This window comes from Ambystoma mexicanum, chromosome 3q (genome assembly GCF_040938575.1).
Source record: "Ambystoma mexicanum isolate Mex_15411 chromosome 3q, UKY_AmexF1_1, whole genome shotgun sequence".
NCBI classification, from domain to species: domain Eukaryota; kingdom Metazoa; phylum Chordata; class Amphibia; order Caudata; family Ambystomatidae; genus Ambystoma; species Ambystoma mexicanum.
In genome coordinates this window covers 448365180-448387063 of record NC_090926.1, presented here as the reverse complement: position 1 = coordinate 448387063, position 21884 = coordinate 448365180, and the positions used below count along the sequence as shown (strand labels likewise).

Genomic DNA, 21884 nt, shown 5'->3' with positions numbered 1-21884 from the left:
CACAGCCCTGGTATATGTGGAAGACCCTTGATCTAGTGGTCTGCACCTAGCACATATAGGTGGGGATAAGCAAAAAAGTGAAGTAGACAATTTACCTACCAGAAAAATAGTCTGAAAATCCCTGCGCCTACACTAGCACTCTTCATTAATTTGGATCCCTTAGGGCGTAGTGTTAAAAATAATGAAAACCCATGTATGATAATCCATTTTAGCGAAAGAAGTTAGGAAACAGTTTCAAGCCAAAATCTTCCAAGAATGAATAAGACATTTTAGTAAAATTGACCTTAGCAATTCCTTTCAGGGAAACATCTTTACAATGTCACCAAAATTAGCTACATTCCCCACTGTAGAAATAAAGAACCTGGGCTTCATTACAAGGGTAAGCTTACCAGCACCATTGTTTCCCGACCTGCACACTATGAGTTTGCCTGCCGGAGCCGCTGTGCCTAACAGGGCTGACCCTGCCGGGCACAGGGGCCACGGTAGGCAAACCATCACAGAAGCACTGGTCCCCATTCCCATAGAGTCCCATAGGGCGCTATGGGAATGGACTTAGGAAATGCAGCGCCTGACTTCCCGGACTGCCGGGTTGTAATCCCCCGGTTTTGCTGGGAAGTCAGGTGCCGGTAATTCATTACGAGTCTGGCGGCAACCCGCCGGTAGCACCGGCAGGGTTACCGTTGGACTCGGAATGAGGCCCCATGATTTACAAAATTCATTAGAAATCCCAGGTAAGTACGAAAATGATAATGTTTGGCCCTGAGCTCGCTGAGCCCTTTGTAGATCCAGAAAACATGTACTGGGGATGGTGAGTACCCCCAGAGTCAAAGTATGAGAGTTTCAAAGCAGGTTGAAAGTTCCATAGGAAACAGTGGGAGGAAAGCTGCCAATGGCCCACCCACTTAAATGGAGGTAATTTAGTTCTATCCTCCAGGTGCAGATTCAATCCCTCCTCACTGGAACTGTTTTCTGGGCTGTTTACAGCAGCATCCTATTAGTTCCTGCAGGATTTTCTGCTTATCTCTGGGACACTGCTGGTGTCCAAAAGGCTGTTGACACTTTACCACCCCATAAAATCTTTAGTTTAAAGTTTGATGGGGCTTCCAGCCGTTTTCCCCATACTGACATAATTTGCTGCTCTGCTGCCTTCATCTTTTACCCAACAAGCTATGGGAGACATAGGAGCCGTGTTTGTGGTTCTCACGTCTTTCTGGAGTTTGTCTCACCTAGTTTTCCACTTCAGGCTTGAAGGTCGACATTGTAAGAAGACCCTTTGTTCCTTTCCTTGGTCGTGTGGGTTGTCGCTGGCGCAAGCCCCTGAGTTCTGAATCCCGGAAACCGCACCGAAGGAAAGAAGCCCTGCATTTACTGGGTTGTTTCATGCTGCTGGAGCCATTTTCATAAAACCACTGATGCGAGTACTTACCTTTACATCCTGGAGTAGAGGATTATTCATGATATTCACCTTTTCAAGGTCCCTCTGGTCCGTGGTAGGCCTCTATTGGGGGTCTTCCTGCTCTGCTGCATCTTTCTATGGGCCCATCCTTCAACACCTGGAACTCTTCTTTCAGGTCAACTCTGGCCTTCCTTGGGGTTGTTTGCCATGGAATCCGCACGTGTAGGGTTAAACTGAACTACCTCCACTTTGGATGGCCCATTGATTTTTCTCCCATTACTTCCAATGGAACTTTTAACCTACTCTGGAACTCTGTAAAACAGACTCTGTTGTACTTACCGGACCCTAGACATGAACTCTGAACCAAGTTGTATATGTGTTGTATATATTTTTAAAGTCATGCTCTGCATTTCTTCATTGAGTCTATTTTTTTAACATTATGATTACTTGTATTATTATTCTTATTAGGGCATTTATTGAGCATAGAACGAGCGTTCTGCAATCATTGGGAGAAGAACAAAGTTAGGGAGCGGAGAACAAGGCAGTAGTGATAGAACAACAGGGGAGGGGGGGCAATTGTCACCATTTATCTACAAGTAACCAGGTGAGGAGACAGTGGGGGTTAAAATAACATAATGAACATAACTTGACACATTATAATTCATTTTACTGAAAGGTATGAACAAGGTAAAAGTTTCTTAAATGTTATAATCATTCTTAAAAACATGTAACTTTGGTTTAAAATGTTTTCCTTCCTGTTAGGGCGAATTTTCATTTCTGTGCCAATTCCCTTTTAACTTAGAGACGCCCAGCTCTGTTGCTCGACTCAGAGTTTTTTAATTTTAACTCCTGAGTGGGACTTTTTTCTCACTCTTTCCTGTGTTTTCTTTTCTGACTAGGAATTTTGTGTTTCTTGCTGTTAAACGGAGTCTGGTAAGCTCCATAGGCATCTGCTTTTTGCATTGTGACACACGGCACCTTTTGTGCAGTGCTACTGAGAAGTCCATTGGACCTCTCTAGATGTTTAACTACATTTTTTGGGTGAACTACTGTTCCCAAGAATAGTAAGATGACTCCTGTCTTACTTACCTTTTCTTTTGTGGGTCCAGCACACACCACCCTACGTGACGTGCTTGGGGATTACATAGTGACACCTTTATCCCACTTCTCATGTAACATTCTGTTACAATAACTACATGGAATGGCTGGTGGCAAGTGTTATTACTGACCTTAAATGATGTCACTTAATGTGCTGGATTATGTATAACATATGAAAAAAAAAATTACCAGCTTTATTGCTCTTGATAAAATTGAATCCTAACTTTGGGATTAATGTTACTATTAGTTGCTGCTTTTTAAAGATTGTCGAAGTATCCTTGTGCATATATATAAATAGATATTTATACTATAACATTAAGTGTGTAAGTGTTTACTTGGATACCTGTATTTACTGATTTCATTTTATAGCTCTACAGCTCACATTACCCCTCTTAAGATAAGCCTGGCTGCTCAGTCACACTACCAACATGTGAGGTACAGGCCTATATTGAAAGGTGGGTTACCTAATACCAAGAGATAAGTCTTGTAAAGTCCCACACCAGTTGCACTCTACAGATTCTTACCTAACACTACACTCTTATTCTTTGATGCATTAACAGGTGTGCTTTTGCACCAATTGCAATATTATAGCCCAAGGAGTCCATATTATTGTGGAGTAGTGTTATAGGCCGTAGGGTTTTTTTGCATATTTGTCCTGACAGGTAGAATTGTTGGTTTCCCTTTTTCTCCATTACCCTACCTATCTGTATTAGTTGCAGGTTTAGGGTCTTCCACATATACCAGGGCCAGGTTGTGCCTTTAGCCAATATAAAAAATTGAGCAACACTGATGTGCTAACCTGCTTGTTAGTGTTTAAGGTTCCCTTAGTAGTCCCTCCCCCAGTTATTTTCTGTTGGGTGCAGGGGTGTTGCTAGGTCTGGAAAAGACCCGGGGCTACACTAATGTTGGCATTGTCGGGACAGGGGGCTAGCTAGCCTTTTGGTTGTAGCTCCTGAGATTCTATCCGGGGCTACAACCAAAACACCAGTGGCTATAGCCCCCTTAAAGCCCCCTAGCGACACCTAGTGACACCTCTGGTTGGGTGCATCTTACATCTGGTATTAGGCCCACATTTAGGCATTTCGGTTGGTAGAGTCCTTTAATAATAGACACCATTGCTTTTGTAATATGCTTTTCTGTGCTTATCTGTGCATTATTTCTAAGTGCTTATTTGACCTGATAGAATTGTGTGTGGGACTTAACTGAAGCATATATTTTTCTGTACATCAGCGGTGTGTATTTTCCAGAGTTATGAGTGTGGCCAAATTGTACCTTTGTTTCAGCCTACCACTCCCACCTGAGAGTTGAGCCATGTCACTCTGTCCATATTGTCTACACTTAAAGAGAGGCTTGGCTTCCCTTTCAGGTGTGTTAGCCTCCCATTAGGATTAGTATTTCTAGCACCCTCGACGTAGGGAGGGACAAAAACTGTCTAATCACAGTTCCCTGGCAACTCATTGTTGGTAGAATGGGCCAAAGCACTACCTGGAAGAGAGTAGACAAATCCCTCGATGAAGAAGCCAGGAAGCTCAAAACAAAATTCCCAAACATCGTCCATCAGGAATTGAAATCCCCAATTCTTGGGAAAGAAACTTAAAGCAAAGATTGTTGCACAAGTGTTGTACAAATGCCGGAAATCCCTGAAGAAGGCTTAATTTGCCTGGGTAATACAAGATGAATTAAAATGGAATAATCTTGGTTAATTACTTTGGAGAGTAAAAGCAAGAGAGAAAGAATGGAGGGGAGAGTGAGGAACATTCAGGTGTAGATAGAAAAAGAAACCAAGCGGGAGAGATGAGGGGAAGAAGAGATGGAACGGAACAGAACAACTACTTAGAAGGAAAAGGAGCTAAATATGCTGAGAGAGAGGGTGGATTAAGTCAAACAATGGAGATAAGGGCCAGTGGGCGAAGGGCGTGAAGATAAGAGAGAGAGAGAGCGAGAGAGAGATAGAGAGAGAGAGAGAGAGAGAGAGAGAGAGAGAGAGAGAGAGAGAAATAGAGATTACATTGTAACAACGGGGAAAGTAACAGCAGAAAGAAGAGATCCAGATAAGGATTGCAAATGGTGGATGAGACAGGGAGCTTGGGGGAGGGAATGATGAAGTGGAAGGACATGGAGAAGAAATGGGGGAATGAGAGTATAGAAAAAAAACAATTAGAACATAGGACTGGAATGTTTAAAGAAAGGTTGGAGAGGGAAGGAAGAAGGACGATGTTTGGCCAGACAAGAAATAGGCAGCAAAAAGACGCAAGGCAGAAGAGACAGCCCAACAGATGAAGGCGACAGAAAGACTCCTTACGTTAAAAACTTGGACGTAGTTGTCAATCAGATCCTCCATCACCTTGACCTCGTGCTCCCCTTTGCCGTCTGTCTGGAAGAGGCTGGGCGCAAACAGCAGTGACAGGTTCTTGGTGCACATCTGATTGAGGTCAGCACACTTCTGCACCCTTGGACAGGAAGAGACAGATAAATAACAGACAGGACAGGAGAACATGTCCGCTGCTGAACTGAAAGCCCCGAGTTCAAATCCCAGCTTCCCAACATTCTGTGATACAGGGCAAATCATTAAATGTACCTGCGCAGCAGTTACATTATCTGCCAAAATGTAGAGTACTCAGAAGCAGTGGTCATATTGCATTAAGTGTTATATAAAACTGGCCATGGGTCAAAACAGTACTATAAAGGTGGTTTCAAACACAGAAACACTGTTTCGGTGAAGGTTCTGCAGGAAGGTAAAGCATTTGGATGACTGAGGCACTACGAGCAGGGTGGGTTGGTGCACAATGTGCCGCAAAGTGGTGAACGTTACCATCCAGGCCTGGGTGGGGCGTAGATGTCAGTTTGCTTAGTGTGTCAAAGCATTACAGGTTCAAACCAAAACATTAAATCTTCTCTATCCCTTTATTGCCTTGTCAGAAGGGATATATGATGAGCAAGAAGTATACAAGTACAATGATCTGCATCTCAGTCATCAAGGACCAAAGAAGCATTTAATCATATGGGAATGGGGCCAGACTGACCTAGGGAGGTATTGGGGACCTTTCCAAAAGCCGATTCTTCTGAAAGGAAGAACAACCAGTTCGGTGGGAGATCCTCCAGTTTGTCTATGGGCCTGTAGGACTTGACCTGTAGACTCGTGGCAATAGTTCCACAGTGTCAAACAGTGCCTGTGTTGGGGGGGCCTCCAGAGGAATTTCAGGCAATGTCACGACTGCCCCTGATAAATGTTCTTCTCCAGAAATCAATCAAGTGAATCAATCAGAGAGGCCGGGCATCGTGAACTCCCGACTCCCGGATCCAACATACCAGAACATATTTGAGAAAATATAAAACAAAGAGTTGAAGGAACAGCCAAGGGATAGGATGTGAAAGCAAACCATATATGAGGGAAATACAAGTCTGTGATGCATCAAATGTGCAGGAAATAAAGGATGATCATTTACACTAAGAGCCAAGAGGGAGACAACATTGCAGCAGTTGCACTACAGACGACCATTTACATGATATGACTGTGCATGGAAACCTCAGCACAGCCCGAGCTGACTTGCCTGTCAGTGCCATGGCAAAAGATATCTGCTTATAAAATAACAAAATGAAACATGATGCTATGTTATAGCCTTCAATGCCCTGTACACATAGGAAGCTGCATCCCAGACAGGAAGATGCATCAGTCTACAGGGAGCCAACAAACCAGAGGCAGACTAAAGCATGTTGGAAACCAAACACCAGGTGTTGATGCTGTCAAAATACACGAATCAAAGAACAAGAGTGTATGAAACAAAAGTTTTCTTCGATTATTTTTGCACCACTGTACAATCCAGTAAGAAAGCCCTGCATGTAAATTGCTACCTACACATATTTGTCTATAACCAGCATACCACAGTTTTGAATTCTGCTCAATGTCCTCAGCCTATAATCCATAGAGGAATTTGAGGTTCTGTGACGAAGCCCAGGATATTGTCCCTGTTTCCTTAGTGGGAGCCCCTTCCCATGAGGACAGGGAGGTGAGGCTGATACCTGATAGTCCCCCTGCGGGTGGTACTTAGAGGGACGATCGCATTGGGAGGGATACCCCCTAATGGACCAGGGACGACTTTGCAGAGAAAACGCGGTATTCCCAGACTCTATCAACCACATTCTCTACTTCATGTGGTACACAAACTCCTTCAATAGCCCACGTGTCAATATGTGTAGCCCAGGTAGGAAGTCCTACAGCCTACTTGCAAAGTACTGAGACGAGGGATAAACACAAACCATGAAGCTCACTTTGAGAAACAATTATGATGAGCGGTCAAGTGGCTTACAAAAGGCCATGAAAGATACATTTAAAAAAGAAGTGACAGACAATCCAAATGGTGAAGCCGGTCCTGGAGGAAACAGGATGTTTGAAGGTGAGAGGAGAAGAGAGGCGAGGAGAGCACAAACCAAGATGCTTACCCGCAGGCAGAGGTGTCTGGAGAAGGTCCTCTGTGGATGGACCGGCAGACGACAAAGAGAGACCACAGGCAACCAGGCGATCGAGGATGCTGGTACTCGCAGTCATCAAGAGAAGTGCAGCCCTAGAGCAGAGGAACGCTGCAGAGGCGCTGCAGCCCCGAGAAAAGCCAAATGAAGCCAGAGCAAAGGGTTGGAGAGACCGACAAACAACCAGAGAATGCCAGTAAGCACCTTGTGGAGCTCTGGGTGACAGGGAATGTTTGGTGGGACCCCAAAGGGTGTAAATAAGCATTTGGGACACCCAACACATAAAAAGTAGACTCCTAAGACTTATTCCTAATGGCAGTACTTGGGAGAGACGGATCCCAAATGCTACGAGCCAAGGAAGTAAAGAAATCAGGGTCTGAGACCCACACCAGAAAAGTGAACTGTGAAGCAGATAGAGCTCCTGGCAGGTTAATGAACCAGGGCTGTCTGAAAAGCCTGAGAAAAGCCAGGGGAGGGGAGATATTCCCCATCACTTGTTGAACTGTTTGGGAAGCCTGAGAAAGGCCATGGGAAGGGAGGCATTCCCCCATCACTTGTTGAACAGTCTGTGAAGCCTGATAAAGGCCATGGAAAGGGAAACATTCCCCCACCAAGAGTTAACCTACTAAAAACCTGAGAAAGGTTAGGGGGTGGGAGCCATCTCCCTAAGATTGCGAGCAGAATACAAGAAGGGAAGGAGTCACCCCCCTGGTCAAGAAGATTAAGGAAAGCAGAACACGAAGGACCAGGTAAAGGAGGTCCTTAACCCTGAAGGCTAACCAGTGTGAGAAACCAGAAGGTGTCTCACCCACTAGTCCCCGGGGATCTGTCATCCACGTGGCCAGGACATAGCCATCGCTTTTGGATCCAGTTCCTGGGGGTGAACCAGTACGGGAGGATCACCAGGGTAAGTGGTCTTCGGGCAGTGGGACACTGGATGGTGATACAGGGTATCCACTTCCCTATACCACCTTTACCCCATCCTACTAGGTAGGATATTTAGGAACCTTCCCCTGCCCCCTTTTACAACACAAACACTTTCACATGGACAGTCCACTATGAGAGAAAATAGACTAACACCCAAGCAGTATACCTGATGTGTCCCAATACAATGGTCAGGCAAGGTCAGGCAATTACTGACCATCACACACACCTGACTTCCATTAAGCTTCCCCACACAGATAAAAGGAGGACGATAGCACACTCGGAGGCAAAGCACATGAGGAAACAGCAGTTTCGCACCGGCAGCTGAGCGAGAGAAGATAGATGGCAAAACAGAAGGATATCACAAGGAGGGAAGTTCCCTTGACCTTTTCGACAAGGAACCGTTACTTTCCAGAAACCTCGAGAATAGAAAGCGTAAGACCAGGACACAAGGCTGATGAATCCTGCATGTGTGTCAGGGATACCTGGGGCCCTCCCACTTCAATAATCAAGTTGGGGAGAGGTACCAGCCACAGGGGTACCATCCTTGGCTCCAAGAACAAAGCAGTGTCAGTGAAATCAACACAGCCGGGGGAACCGATACAAGACTGGTCTGTGTTGAAGCCAAGGTTGCAAGCAACAACATTGTATGGTGAGTGCTGGAACGAACATTGTTAAAACGCGTATGATAAGAGACGCAAGTAAAGTTGAACTGCTGATGAGTGATTGAACTTTAAAAGCAAGATACAATGCCTTTAACAGAGTGGTCTGGGACCACTTGGGGGCTCATTTGAAGGTCTCCCTAAGATAGCAAGCTGAGAAGTGGTGAAAGTGTGAAAAAGGTTACATCAAGAAGAAAACAAGTAATTGTGAATCGAAGTGGTCCTGTTGCGGGCCGAGCAAAATCCTGCGCTCAGTCGAAAGTCTTACATTTTGATGAAGTAGATATATTTGGATTGAGCGTGGAGGAGAGGGACCGATTGAAGGTTTTGTGTTAAAGTGGTTCTGAGCCTTGCAGAGGGCGACCTGGGGTGAACAGTAAATCACCCGAGAATTTGTATATGTGAAATCCTAAAAAGAAAGGAACTTAAATATTTGTTGAGTTGCATCAGGCCCTCTGAAATAAGAGACTTTGCATGGCAAAGAGACTTTGGCATAGAAGGCCCTGATGTAGAGGTTTTGGACTGATCCTTGTGCAAGAGAAGCCATTGATTGTGCTAAGCTCGAGTGTGCCGCCTTTTCCTGTGGTGAAAACGTGGGGAAGGGAAGCCAACGGTTTGAATATCCTGACATATCATTTCTTGAACATTTTTCTTTTGGATAACATTGTTTCCCACACTATTCACTATTTGTATTGAGAAGTAAGGTTTGGCAATAGGTTTATTAGTATAGGCCCTTTTATTTTGACAGACTCTACTAGGGATGCGTTATTATTATTTGATGGTCGTAGCTTGCTCCCATTTTTAGATTTAGGATTAGATAGGCGTTTTTCAAACCCACCTCAAGTTCTATAAACACCCTTGCACTGTGATCACTTGTGTCTGTTTTACTGTTTGATACCATAGCTTCCTTACAAGAAGGAGGACCCAACAGTGAAGACAAGTGTGAGTAATAAGGAATGCTGATGTTTCATTTAACTGTGCTTTGAGAACTTGTAATCCCGGAACAATGTGTTTTCTTCAAAACGAGATTTCAACCTGGGGAAGGGAGGCATTTCCTCAGGATAGTCTCACTGTGCAACCCTTGGAAATTCACCACTTCTTTAGTTTAGGATTTAATGCAAGGGAATGTATTAGGTTTCTGACACAGGACTGTGGAGTCTTTATTTTGGACATCTTGAGGGACTCTGTAGTACTTTTAGTTGAGGCAGGGAAGCCCCACTTAGAAATAGGGTAAGATAAGTTTCTTTTTCCTTTTTGCTCTTAAATAATAGTCTTTGCCACCCAACATGGCAACATTGTGGCAGACCCCTACTTCTGCACCCTTACAGTTGCCATTGAATTTGTGGCATCTAATTAGATACACACCCTCTATCGATGCCACAAGATTGCATTGCAACTTTGCAACAGACTGTCCTGGATCCAACAACGATACAGCATGTGCTTCCAAAGCAGCCAAGTCTACAACCAAACCATGTGAGTGAACACCAATGAACATTGACACCCCAACAGTAGATGCAGTGTCATTCTCAGTAGATTAGTTGCGCTCCCATGCACTTGGGGGGGGTACATTGCGCAACACTTTTGAGGAGTATTCACTGTTCATAAGAAACTATATTCATTTGGTCTGTATTCTGGCTACGCACAGTTTGTCAATTCATTACAAGAACTGAACATACACTCTATAGGGTTAACCTGTTCACTAAGACTCACGGCCCCATTAACATGCATTGAGCCCAGGTATGTGTTTTCTTATTGTACTACCAAAAGGAGCAAATCTTTGTTCATTAAACAGCATGACAGCGGCACCACCTGCGGCTGGGGGCCATGGAAGCTTCCACATTCAGCTTTGTCAAGAGCGCCCCTAATACAGACCGCCTTACAAGTTGCAACATTAGCAGTGGGTGTATGCACCAACGAGAAATTGTTTCTCCTTCTACTGCAGTCAGTACATCAAACAATGACTACACACTTTTCCATTTCCCAGTAACGTGCCCCCTCATAGCCGCACATTAGCATCTCCATCCTGGTCTGTGGCACTAGATTCTTCCATTCGCCCAGTGATGCATAACACAGCACACCTCCGAAGCGGCAGTACATGACCCAGCAAATGCCAACACACTAAGGATGTGGGTCGCATTCCATAGGTACTTGGCACATATCGATAGTGATTCCATCTACGCCAATGACACATTTCTTACTGTAAAACATTGGATAGGACCTCTATGGATGACCTTGGAAGTGCTTACAGTCTATACTAATGCTAGTGGGCTCTAGTTATTCTCTGGGTAGGTTCTTCCTGACAAAACTCTGATGCAGGGTTTCAATCGGTCCTGGGTGTCTAGTAGGCGAAACCATGCCAGTAGAGGCACACGTCAATATGATATTTTCTAGCAAACACTTTGCTCTTAGAATCTTAAACTTATCCGAGTATTTGATAGGACTCTTTTAGGGTCCAAAGACTGATTGTCATACCCCCAATCCAAAGAAGGCTTATATCAGCTGCCCAGTGATGGCCAGAATAGATGCCACAATATTATTCAGACACAAAGCAGAGTATTGAGAACTTCAGCCCTCCACGACTTAGCAGTCTATAAAAAGATCCCCACTCTGCGAAAGATAAAGACGGCCCAAAACTGTGAAACTTACTGTCCATGCAGCTGGAAGAGGAAAGGGGAACACGCTTACTTGCAAAGAGAGTAAAACTCCTCAATGTTAAGGCAACACCTAGCATTGAGGGCCAGATGCTGCTCTCCTCAGTGAAGACCATTTTCCCCTCAGATGCCAGGACTTGTGTATCCTCGGGGTGCAGCCCCACCTACATCTCTTGCACAACGATGTCCAAATTCCCTGATTTAAATGGCTGCTGGAATGCAAGGATTTCACGTGCAACAAGCAGAAGAGGTTCGACTGACCTGTACAGGTGCCCGATGAGGGCAGCCAGCGTCGTCCTATTGACCCTGGGGAGGTGGTTGATTAGCTCCATGTACCTTTCCAGACGTTTTGGTTTCCACGGGATTGCTAAAGGAGAAGACCAGAATTATAATACAGCAATGCCCCCTACAAAAAACTTCTATCCCCGTTCCCTACATAATCTCACCCTCATTCAATCAGCAGCAGCATCCGCAGGCACCATTCAAACACAGTAAGAGGTTCAAAAAGTTAAATTCATAGGAAATTACATATGATCCAGTAAACCAGATATCATGCTATTTGTCACATCGGGGTATAATGAAAAGTTTCATTATCTACAAACATGCCGCAAGCTGAAGGCACATTAATGACGCGATAGCACCATCTCAACGGCTCTCAAGGTGTTTGTTCCGTGCTTGGATATCAACTCTCAAAAGGTAAAGGTGGAATAGCAACAGCAAGGGAAGAGAGGCTGAGCAAGGAAGAATAAACAGAGCCAGTAAGAAAGCCAGGGTCAGCATACGAGCTATTCACTAAATCAGTCAATCTCATCTGGAGCGCTCCACTTTTCCCTTATCTGACACTTACTAAGTGTTTAAAGGCCGAAAATTACTTGTTGAGGGATGGGAGGGATCATCTTTGTTGCAGCAACTTGGATGAGCAACATGGTCTTTAATTGGTGGCCATAGCCTCTCGTTTGTTACCGTTCTGCCAGTTGCATGAATGAGCAATAGAGGGCTGCATGTAGTAAGGCATGGCAACCATTTTGATAAAGTACTCATCTATTAGGTCACTTGGCAGTCTCTGTTGCTTATCAATGTGCATGTTTATAGAACCGTGTTGTCCTACACACGTGCCACAGACATCATGGAGGAAGGAGCTACCATATTCTTTGTTGCTTTTTTTTCTCCTCTTGGCATTGCTGCCATATTCTCTCGTCTGTTGCAGCGCGTGAGCCTAACCACCTGTCGGTCTGTGGACATCATATGCCGGCTGAGCCATGTTTCATTCCTGCCTGCATACACCAGTAGCCAGCTTCCACGCCTCTGCATTTTCCTGCTTGATGCAACTTGGTGCATTGTCGCCTGCCTCACTGGTCTCTGGTCTACCTAACTCTTAACAAATGCCGGCCTTGCTCAGATCACCCTCATTGTAATGGCCACAGCTCTATGAATGCCTGTGTTCCTTAGTATCTTATCTGCGGACATCAACACTTCACGGGCCTGCATTGAGTCAATGCATGCCACTCGGTTTCAGCTTTGAGTCTCGATGCTAAGCATTGCTATTTTACTCATGTGTCTGCCTAAAGGTCTTGCAACCGTTCATTAGTCAACAGCATGCTCGTTAGAGCATTCCAGTGCTCTGCCTCACTCTTTCAATCAGATCACTTCTGCCAACACTCAGCCTGCAATTGCATCCTATGTGCAGTTGATTATGCTACTTGCTGTAGTAAATATGTATCTTCCTAAGGTTATTGTCTCCCATTGCTGTCATATGGAGAGGTGGGAGGGTTTCCAACATGTGACTTGAGGACGGGCTTAGGTGTCTCCAACACTCCCACGCTGACGATGACAAGAGTAATTGTGTTGTCCGTGGCGGATATCCATTGCCTGAAGGAGTGCCACAGTTTCATTGAAGATTTTGCATCCCATCACTCACTCAAATCTAGTCCTACTATAGAATGTATGGGCCTCATTTCATGTTTGGTGGTCTGTAATAAAGGTGCAGGTAGCAACGTACCAGCACCCTTTCCAGACCGCCAAACTGCGAGTTTGCAGGTAGGGGCACGGAACTCCTGGCCGGCCTGACCTGCCGGGAGTTCAGGCCCTTACCGGCATTGTTTTCACTGAAGCACCGGCACCGTTAGCAAAGGTGCCGGTGCTTCAGTGACCCCATTCCCATGGAGTCCTATGGGACTCCACAGGAATGTGGATTTACTGTTACACCACCTGCCATGTGTTAGGGGAGTTTTCCTTAAGTCGCACTTGGAGGTAAGACTTTCATAAACTATCCCAGTGGTTTGTCAATCCCCAACTCTTAGTATCAGTCTGTACTATTTAGAGACCTTGGTAGAGTGGCAGGGCAGTCAGGCTTATTTTAAGAGGAAGATGTGAGCTATAGGTAGGTACACTGAACCCAGTCAGTAATGCACACCAAAGAAATGTTACACATAAATGTATATTAAAATAGAGATTTATTATATTTACACAAGAGTCACTGTTAGATACTTAGCACAATATATCAACACACATAGGTACACTTTTCAATACCTTCAGGGGTCACTTCTTAGTTGGTAGTTGCTGAACGCATACAATTGTTAGAGGAGTTTGACAGTTCTATCGGTAATAACGTGCATCCACAAAGTAATACGGTAATTGTATTTAGTCTGCATACTCATATAAGATAGGGATTTTCGGGAAGGAAAACACTTGGTTAATGTTATCCTAGCAGAGCTTCAGGTTCTAGAGGCAGTTTCGTGGAACAGGAAATCTTTCAAAGTCAAAAACACAACCCTCGCTAAAAGGCAGTTCCTTGCGTCATAAAGTCTTGCAAAGCAGTACAAATCAAAGGTTTCTATGGATACTTCCTAGTCTCTAGGAGGGAAGATGAAAGAAGGCTTAACCAACATTGGAGACCCTGCTAAAGGACTTGCTAAAGGGACACAAGCAGCGGCTTCAGTCTGCGGTAAGAGGGGGTTGCCATGGACACCTCTATGTGCACCGAATGGTCTGGAGCGACTTTCTGGAATCAGGTAAGCAATATCTTCTCACCACAGTACCTTAGGGGTGAGGAAAACATTTGTGGTGGATGCTCAGCGATGTTGCAGCTCTGGGCCCGACCTCCGGATTCCTTGGTCTGATAACGAAAAGCAGGACAATGGACAGGATCTCTCAGGAGCAGTCTCAAGAGAGGACCTCTGGCACAGCTTTCATCAACTTCTTTGGTCACTCTGCAGTTTCGGCGCCTTCTCTTCAGCACCAACAAAGGACATGATTTGCCCGGTCAATCTTCTTCGCTTCCTGCAGTCCCACACTCTAATGAGGGGGTCTTGACAAGTTGGATCGGATCTCTGGAGTCTCCTTGAGGGCTCAGCAAAGATTTGGACGGATTCAGCCTTTCCCCGATGATGCACTCGAAATGGGCAGCAGGTCTCCTGGCATTGGGGTTCTGCAGCTCTGGAAATGCACAGCACATTGGGGGTTGGCTCAAGTCAAAGTTCGCCCTGGAACTGGTTGTTCCCAATAGTCAAAGGGAAGGAGTCATCTTCTTTGGAGTTCCTCTGTCAGACAGAAAATGGGGTCAGGGCAGCAGTGGTTAGTTCACACTGTTACAAAGGGTCTGCAGGTGTTTCTGGTCATCTTCTTCTTTGGTTACAGTGGTCAACTTGCTTTTCACTCCAGGAGCCTCACCTTTTATCCAATTCCAGTACACACTCCTCTGCAACCTCTCTGAGCAATTTACAGAAAGGGGCATTTGGTGGCCCAATCAGGACAGCCAGACCCCGAGTGGGAGCTGGTTCTATTCAGGCACTCTGGCAGACAAAGGACAGGGGTGTGGAAAACTCCTCCCCCACTTCCCGCCTGCCCAGACACACTGTAGCCTAGGTAGGGACACCCAAGTGTTCCTGCCAAAGGCAAAACACACACACAGGCCTCCCCCTCCAAGAATGGTAGATGAAGGGCTATCAAAGAAGAACCACGCTAGAAATGGTGGAAAAAGAACGGAGGCCCAAGTCGGTACTTGGGTGGCTTTATTGCGCACTACCGGGGCTATGGACATAGTCTGCGGTACAGAAATTACACAATAGTTGGTAGGACACGTCCACTGCCACCAGCCATAACTAGGAGATGGTCTATTTGACTATAAAGTCACAGGAGCAGAGAGAAGGGGGATACTAGGTATCCCTTTGGCACTCCACTTAAGGTAGTGTGTGGCAATCTCTAATACTATGAAGTTTTAGGAGAGATACTAAGTATCTCTCTATCCTTAAGAACTGTAGTTACGCTAGGATAAAGAAAATAATCTAAAAGGAGGACCCTAAGGGTCCCCAGCAACACTGCCCATAAGGAGCTGCATGCTGCAATAGTAAAATACAGATGCCTTGAAGAGCTATGGAGAAAACAGACTATATAAGATAGGTAAAATACAAAGAATAGAGTTCCAAAATAAAGAGCCCAGAAGAATGAATGAGTGGAGGAAGGCTCCACTCATTCAAGAGTTCAGAAAAAGGTCCAGAAGTCCAGCAAAAGGGGTTGGGCATCTCACTAGGAGAGGGGATGAAGCATAAAAATGATGATACATCTCCCTAACATCATGATATCCCTGTGGCACGGGGATGTCAGGTGGCGGAAACAGTGTTACAGAGTCAGCGGTAGCCCACTGGCTACCGGCGGGTTTTACCGCTAACCACGTAATGAGGCCCAAAGTCTCTTACATCTCCCCAGTCTTCATTACTGGTGACAATCGGGTTGTCTGCACTTTCATTTATCTAAATTGCTCCCACTCTTGCAGTGTCAGTTTGTTCTTTTGCTTTTTACTATAGGCTTGAATTTAAATTTCAAAACCTCTATCGATAAAATTGCTCACACCTGAAGTTATCAATGGTGTCTTCTGAAACATATTAGGTATTAGGATTGATGCCGTGCAAAGTTGGAACTAGAAATCTGAGGAAGAGAGAGTGATGGAATGTGGAATGAGAGGAGATGCTGAGAGAGGCGGTTGAAGGAGACCAAGGTGGATGCGGGAGGTTATCATCTAAGAGAAGCAAACAAAAAAGGATCATTGAAGAGATGGCAATGGTGTCCTAATTTTATGTGTGTGTTGAGACTTACCCAACATAACGTTGGATCCTTAGAGTTTTGTTCCTGTCTGCTTGTTATCTCAAGGCTCAATGGTGTCAACATGTTTTGTCATTGTCCCTGCGATTATTTTGTAGACCAACTGGAGGTATCTTTCATGAATCATGTTGGTTGATGGGCTCCCAAAAAACAATAATATACACTCTCTTATAGTTCTCTTCCCCTGTGCACCATTTAAACTTGTGGCACCCAAGAAGGCTTAGAAAACCTACTGTATGTCTCTCATCTGACCGATGGCTTCAGGTTTCCTGTCATGGTTGCTGGGCTGGTCCAATTTTCATCCAGAAAGGGTGTTTTATATTGTCCTATTTCGTTTTTTTTTGTTTTTAAAAGTAATGCTGACCTTCCACTTTTCAGTTTCTGTATTTTTATATTTTAGATTTTTATATTGGAAACATTTTAAAATAAATGCTAGAAAGAAATATACAATGGGAATAGAGAAAGAGAGAGAGCGAAAGAGAGAGAGAATGAGAGAGAGAGAAAGAGACTCAGGAAAAACAACACCAAGAATGCAGTGATGCAGACAACCAGAAAGTAGATAAATGAATACCCAGGGGGATGGATGGATACAGGAACATCGGGTGAGCAGAAAGAAAAGAAAAACACAAAAATTATAAAAGAACATCAGGCAATCTGAAAGAGAGTGAGGGAGAGAGAGACACACACATAAAGAGACAGAGCATGGAAAGGAGCATCTAGCAAGCAGGGAGAGAAAGGCATCCAAAAAGTAGAAATTGCAAGAGTCATGAACAGGGCAGAAATAGGAGAGTCGAGGTTGAGACATTGAGAAAACAGAGATGGTCAGGGATTTCAAGAGACCAGCGAAAGGGCAATACCGAGATCAAAGTCGCAAGCTGTATAGTCACCTCGTCACCAATTTGAAAATTCCATTCAGAATCCAGCATGTTGACAACATCAGTGTGAAAAAAATGTGGGCAAAGAATATGTTGGGATGGGGCATAAAAGGTGAAAACATGGTAGAAAAGAGGGAAACATGGGTACAAGGGGGAGGCAAGGGGTGTTGGAAGGATGGGTAATGTCACAATGGTGAAACCATCCATTTGAAAAAAGGACACAAAATGCACGACAAACGAAATGATGGGCAAACAAAGTCCATTCTCATGAAAGGGAAATTCACATTTATGATAAATAACAAAGCCACTCAACTTCAAGTGAGCACAGGATGTAGAGTATCCAGCGAGCAGAGGAACAAAGCTTAACCCAGACAGCAGATCGGACAGTGATGGGAGACAAGCAACATTGTAAGTTATGAAGACACACACAAGAGAGAGATGAAGCGATCAATCCAGGGTCAACACCTGCTGCTTCTTTCCACTTGGGGTGCAGCTCAGTCGTGAAGATGGGGTCCTCTAGTTCCCGGAAGAACCTCTTGAGCACGTCAGTGACATCCTCAATGAAGTTATCACTGATGCGAAGCTTAACATTCCTCGCATCTCGGCGGAACTCATCCATGAGCAGCTTAATACGTGACTTGGCCCCATTCTTCCGGTAGATGCCTTCATGCCGCAGACCTAGGAAGAATACAGAACAAATAGCTAGGTGTTCATATCACCACCAACTCAAGTGACCCAGCCAACCTTACCAGACAACGTCAGACAGATGAGGCCAGTCTGATTGGATTGGGCCATGTAATCACAGCCTAACAACCCAATACATTCAATCGCAGAAACCATCCTAGAGGAAAGAATGAAGTCACAGTCACTTTAACACATGGGGCTGCATTATTCCTGCTTTGGCATTTTTTCTGAACCGGCACACTTAAAAGTTTGCTGGTGGGGGCCACGGATCTCCCAGCAGACCTAACCTACTAGGAGCTCAGGCCCCTATCGGCAAATAAATGCCTGAATCGCCGGCACTGTTACTAACTATAGGACTCCACGGGAATAGGAACTTACCAGCCCTCCGCTGCCCATAATATCCCAGTAATACTGGGGCATCAGGCGGCATAGACGGTAAAGCAGGATTGCCGGTATCCCACCGGAATTGCCAGCAGGATACAGGCAAACCTAGAATGCGGTCCATGGATGTCTGTATTTTCTCAGTTCCTTATGCCAGCATTTAGCTTGATTGTAAGCACTCACATAGTTCTCAGAAACGGGAGCTGCGGGACGAGCAGATGATAAGATTTTCACATGGTCAAGATGGAAAGACCAGGAACAGAACTTTGCAAATTGTAGTGTATGAATCTAAGAAATAGACTCTTCAAAACAGCCAGGAGAAGAATCTGGAGGTGGGTCAGAAGAAACCTCGTGGAGTGAAATGAAGGGATCAGAGTTTCTGGCAGATATATAGCCCTTGATGTGTGCTAGAAGAGCCTGGCCACGCAAATATGTTTATGCACAATGAATTCTCTGTTTTCGTAGTTATTTAAAAATGCATTAGGAATACTCAATTAGACTTTTGGAGCCTTATGGTTCACACATAATGAAGAAAAAGTTATAGCTGACATGCTGTTTGCAAGGTGAATTGTCTGCATGCCGTAGCATGGATGACATCAGTGTTTGCATGAAGCAGCGCCTGATTCATGCCAACAAACATTTGCATTATGCGATACAAACGGCCATATGTACGGCGATATTTTTGGTGGGGATATTTTGTAGGGATACCCTCATTGTTTGATGCCAGAGACTCAGGAGTGTTTTAAGCTCCTGCTCATCAGAGCTCTATTTCGATGCATAAAACATGCAGGTTTCAGCCATGTAGGTGCAGTAAAAACAATACACTGAGTTTGTGCAGAGGAGAATCAGTTTAGGCCAAATTTTCCCATCTATAAAAATTAAATTTTAAAAAAATGAGTGCAGACGAGTCTTTGCAGCTGTTGCACCATCTCCTTCTGTTTCTCAATGTTCAATGCGCAAACCTTTGAAAAATGAATACTGAATAACCCAGAAAAGCCTGATCATCTGAAGTCATGCCCATGCCAAAGTGCCACTCCTAAACAGCACTAAAAGAAAAGAAAAACAACAATGGGGCACATGAGAGGAGAGAAAGAAAGCAGAAGTGTATAGAGTGTGTCCGTGTCAGCCGGGGCTGTTTGGAGTAGCATACCCAACAAATACATGAGCTTTCCCCAGTTTGAACCGGGGAGTAATACGAATGTACACACATGGCGGCAGGTAGCGCCACCGGACAGATTGAAGAACTCTTCAAGAGGAGCCTTATATGAAACAAGGTGTTGTACTGAAAAGTTTTTCAGCTATCAAGACTTAAGAAGCCCAAGATCATAGTTGTTGTCTTGAAATGTGGTGTATAAGGGGCAGATTTGCTCTTTTGGAAATATTTTTTTGTCCTAGTGAAGGCCTTGATATAAGAACAAGAGGAACATATAAAGGTGACAAATTCCTCTGTTGTGTGGCCAAAACACAATGTGTCAACAAAGTTTTATCTGTTTTGGAGAAGCCACTGATTAGATGTTCATATTGGTGACTCAGTCTGATATTGATATTATTCAGTAATGTAAGATTGTCATCTTTAGCCTCAGCTCTAGTGATGCCCAGCTAGAGAAATGATAATGCATTAGGGTGATTGATGGAAATATACATGAAGACCGGTCCAATTCTTTTAACATTTATGTTAAATTGAGTCAACCACCACGATTATGACAATTGAAGAATGGTAATGTATTTTGCACTTCAACACACTGCACTTTACTTGGATGTCTTTTTATAAATATTGTGTGCTTTTGATAAATGTCTATATATGGTTTTTAAATTCATCATAATAACATTTGAGAACATTTTTTAATCTGAAATGATTTCACGGTCTCATTGTTGTCTGTTGATGGTTTTGCATATTAGAACACATCAGAGAAATAAACCCAAATAAACATTGCCCAGTACCAATGTGACCAATGCAACAGCACACGTCAGACACATCAACACTACTTTCACACACAACCAACATAACGTCCCAAAGGCCATACGTATGGTAAAATGACACTCTGCAACACCAGTAACCTCAAACACAGAACCAACACCATTACAGGCACTGCGTGCACATTATCTCATATAACTGGCAAGTGGTTACTATTCAACATCAGAAAGCTTGTGGGATTTCTGACTTTCCCCCAAATTCCCCACATGTTCATGCAGGCAAGTACACAGCATGGATTCACACAACAGGGCAACACAAATAGCCTGCACAAGATAGTGTCACACAGCGGTCTACTAGCACACCTAGTGCATTACCAGCACACCCAAGTGGAAAATTGCTGAGGAGAAACTTCACACTCATGGACTGCTCTAGGACAATCAGGCACTGACCCAAATAAGAACTTGCAAGTAAAATTCATGTATAGCCCTCTTCTTCCCTGAACATCACCCAACACAACCCAACGCCATACCAAGCCATGTGACATTGGGGCTTTGACTTTTAATGAATGCTCAACAGACGACTACTCTTCCGCATCGCTGTGAGGTGGGTAGGCAGGTCATTGACCGAGCATAATGAAATGGTCCTCTAAAAATACAATATTGTTCTAATATATGTATTAATATGTTATAGAAGAAGTGGTGGACCATTTGAAGGTTTATTATGTTGACACTAATATGTCACCAGAGAGATAACTGTTTAGCTGGTGTCACTCATAGTACAGATTTGTAGACGTCCCGGGCAGAATTGGAACTGCTAAGTGCACAGTTCTGCCTGTGTCTTTGAAATGGTGCCAGTGTCTGTCTTTGAGCATATTTAGGTGTGGTGGAGTGGGGGCACACACACACACGCACACATGTACACACTCATGCATGCACACATACACACACACACTAGCTGTGGCTCATGAAAGATTGTCTTCTGACTATGTGTTACTGTACCACTCATGATTATTAGGTAACTTGTTCAGGAGAAATGACCTTCTGGAGTATGTGTGGCATAAAGGTTGCATTTGTTTCAGCATGTGCAAATTAATAGTATCACATCACTTGCATACCTAGAGAATGGCATGCTCAGTATTTATAATTACAATTGCATCCAATATGCGCACTATGGCTTTCTAGCTATTGATTCCAAATGCTGCTGAGTCCAGAGGTCTCTGTGCCATAACTCACTAAGAGCTGGACTGCTGTGCTGGAGTTCTACGGGGGAGAACATGTCTCCAAGAAGACTTCAAAAATACCTTAGGGCCCAATCAGTGTCCGATTTAGCTGGTCACTGCAAATTAGTCGGATGTATGAAATCCACTGGCAATTTGAGTTCAAGTGATATTCCGGTATTCTGGAAATCACTGTCGCTAAAGTCTGAAGATTTATACTTGAATTGTGCATTATAAAATGCGATTGGGTCAAGATAGTCGCTCTCCTTTATTTTGCAGGAAGGGTCTGAGGAGGGTTCTGCGCCCCAACATCAACCAGAATAATCCCTACAACTATGGCAGGCTTGTGCTACATTGTAGGGACATCTTTCTGTCCTGCTCCTGTGCATCTAAGGCCTGACAATCGCTAATCGCTACCAGAGAGGGAGATGTGGATAGCTTAGAATAACCTGCATGATGCAGAAGGCATATCGCCTCATTCCAAGTTGGCCGGTGTGGTATTAACATACCGTTTACGG

At 44.4% G+C, this 21884-nt stretch overlaps 1 protein-coding gene across 6 annotated transcripts in view; it reads right to left on the bottom strand.

Moving 5' to 3' along the window:
• The window catches only part of ARAP3 (ArfGAP with RhoGAP domain, ankyrin repeat and PH domain 3), a 582982-nt gene that overhangs the window by 93202 nt on the left and 467896 nt on the right, over positions 1-21884 (bottom strand). For all 6 annotated transcript variants that reach the window (XM_069654121.1, XM_069654122.1, XM_069654120.1 and 3 more), the window contains 3 exons: positions 17636-17848; positions 11460-11565; positions 4797-4944 (listed from right to left, as the gene is read on the bottom strand). In XM_069654121.1, coding sequence (XP_069510222.1) covers positions 4797-4944; positions 11460-11565; positions 17636-17848 — 467 coding nt within the window. The remainder of the gene's footprint in view (positions 1-4796; positions 4945-11459; positions 11566-17635; positions 17849-21884) is intronic.